This window comes from Herpailurus yagouaroundi, unplaced genomic scaffold (assembly GCF_014898765.1).
Source record: "Herpailurus yagouaroundi ecotype Mexico unplaced genomic scaffold, PumYag 196, whole genome shotgun sequence".
NCBI lineage: Eukaryota > Metazoa > Chordata > Mammalia > Carnivora > Felidae > Herpailurus > Herpailurus yagouaroundi.
This window is the reverse complement of record NW_024412427.1, coordinates 33,104,646-33,105,451: the sequence shown is the minus strand read 5'-3', so window position 1 is coordinate 33,105,451 and position 806 is coordinate 33,104,646. Positions and strand designations below refer to the sequence as shown.

General features: G+C 36.2%; 1 protein-coding gene across 1 annotated transcript in view; it reads left to right on the top strand.

Moving 5' to 3' along the window:
- The first annotated feature begins 681 nt into the window (after positions 1–681).
- Positions 682–806, top strand: part of NKX2-4 (NK2 homeobox 4) — a 5,929-nt gene continuing 5,804 nt past the window's right edge. Inside the window, exon 1 of the mRNA XM_040446819.1 lies at positions 682–772. Coding sequence (XP_040302753.1) covers positions 682–772 — 91 coding nt within the window. The remainder of the gene's footprint in view (positions 773–806) is intronic.

Here is an 806-nt window from a genome sequence, read left to right as displayed (position 1 = left end):
TTTTTTTAACTGCAAGGTTGTTTTCAAAATTTAGACAATATGCTTTACACACTTCTTTTGTCTTATTCTTTGCCATGTTCAGCATTTGGTGGAGAGAACTTAGACTAAGTTCTTTGCTCTGCAGGTAAATTTGCAAATTAAAGACTGACAAAGTTGTTTTTTTTTTCTTAAATCAGTTTATCTATGGTTTCATATTTTTCAAAAGAAACTATCATTTTTACCTGGTTTCCGTATCCACTTCATATTCCTTGAAGAGGTTATGTATTTTCTGACAACAACAAAAAGACCCCTTTCAAACAACTAGAAATATTTAGGTTTTCAAGGTTTTTTTTTTTTTTTCCTTTGATCATGGTAGTGATAGGAGAATAACCCCTAAGTTGGATATTTACTTGACAGCCAGAGAGGGAAGGCGGGAAGGAGAGGAGAAGGAAGAAAGCAGCAGCAACAGCAAAGGGAAAGAAAACTGTGATGAACTTTACCTGTGCAAATTGAAGACGAAACAGCCCAAGAAATAAAAATGTACTCTTCCTCTTATCCAACCTCCATCCCCACAGATAAAAACAGAATACTTACAAGTTAGCATCTGTGTATTTGTGGGTGTCTCTGTGTGCATGTTTTCTCTCTTCTTTGGATTTGGCTACTTGGAGCTAATTTAGAAGTGCCTGTTTGGTTACCCGCAAAATGACGCTTAAGGGTCTAAAGATGCATAAATTAGAAGCCTTACAAAGGCAGAGGGTGGTCATTGTACCTCATCTCTTTATGCGCTCTTATGGTGGGACCCAAGAGCCTTTTTTTTTTTTTTTTTT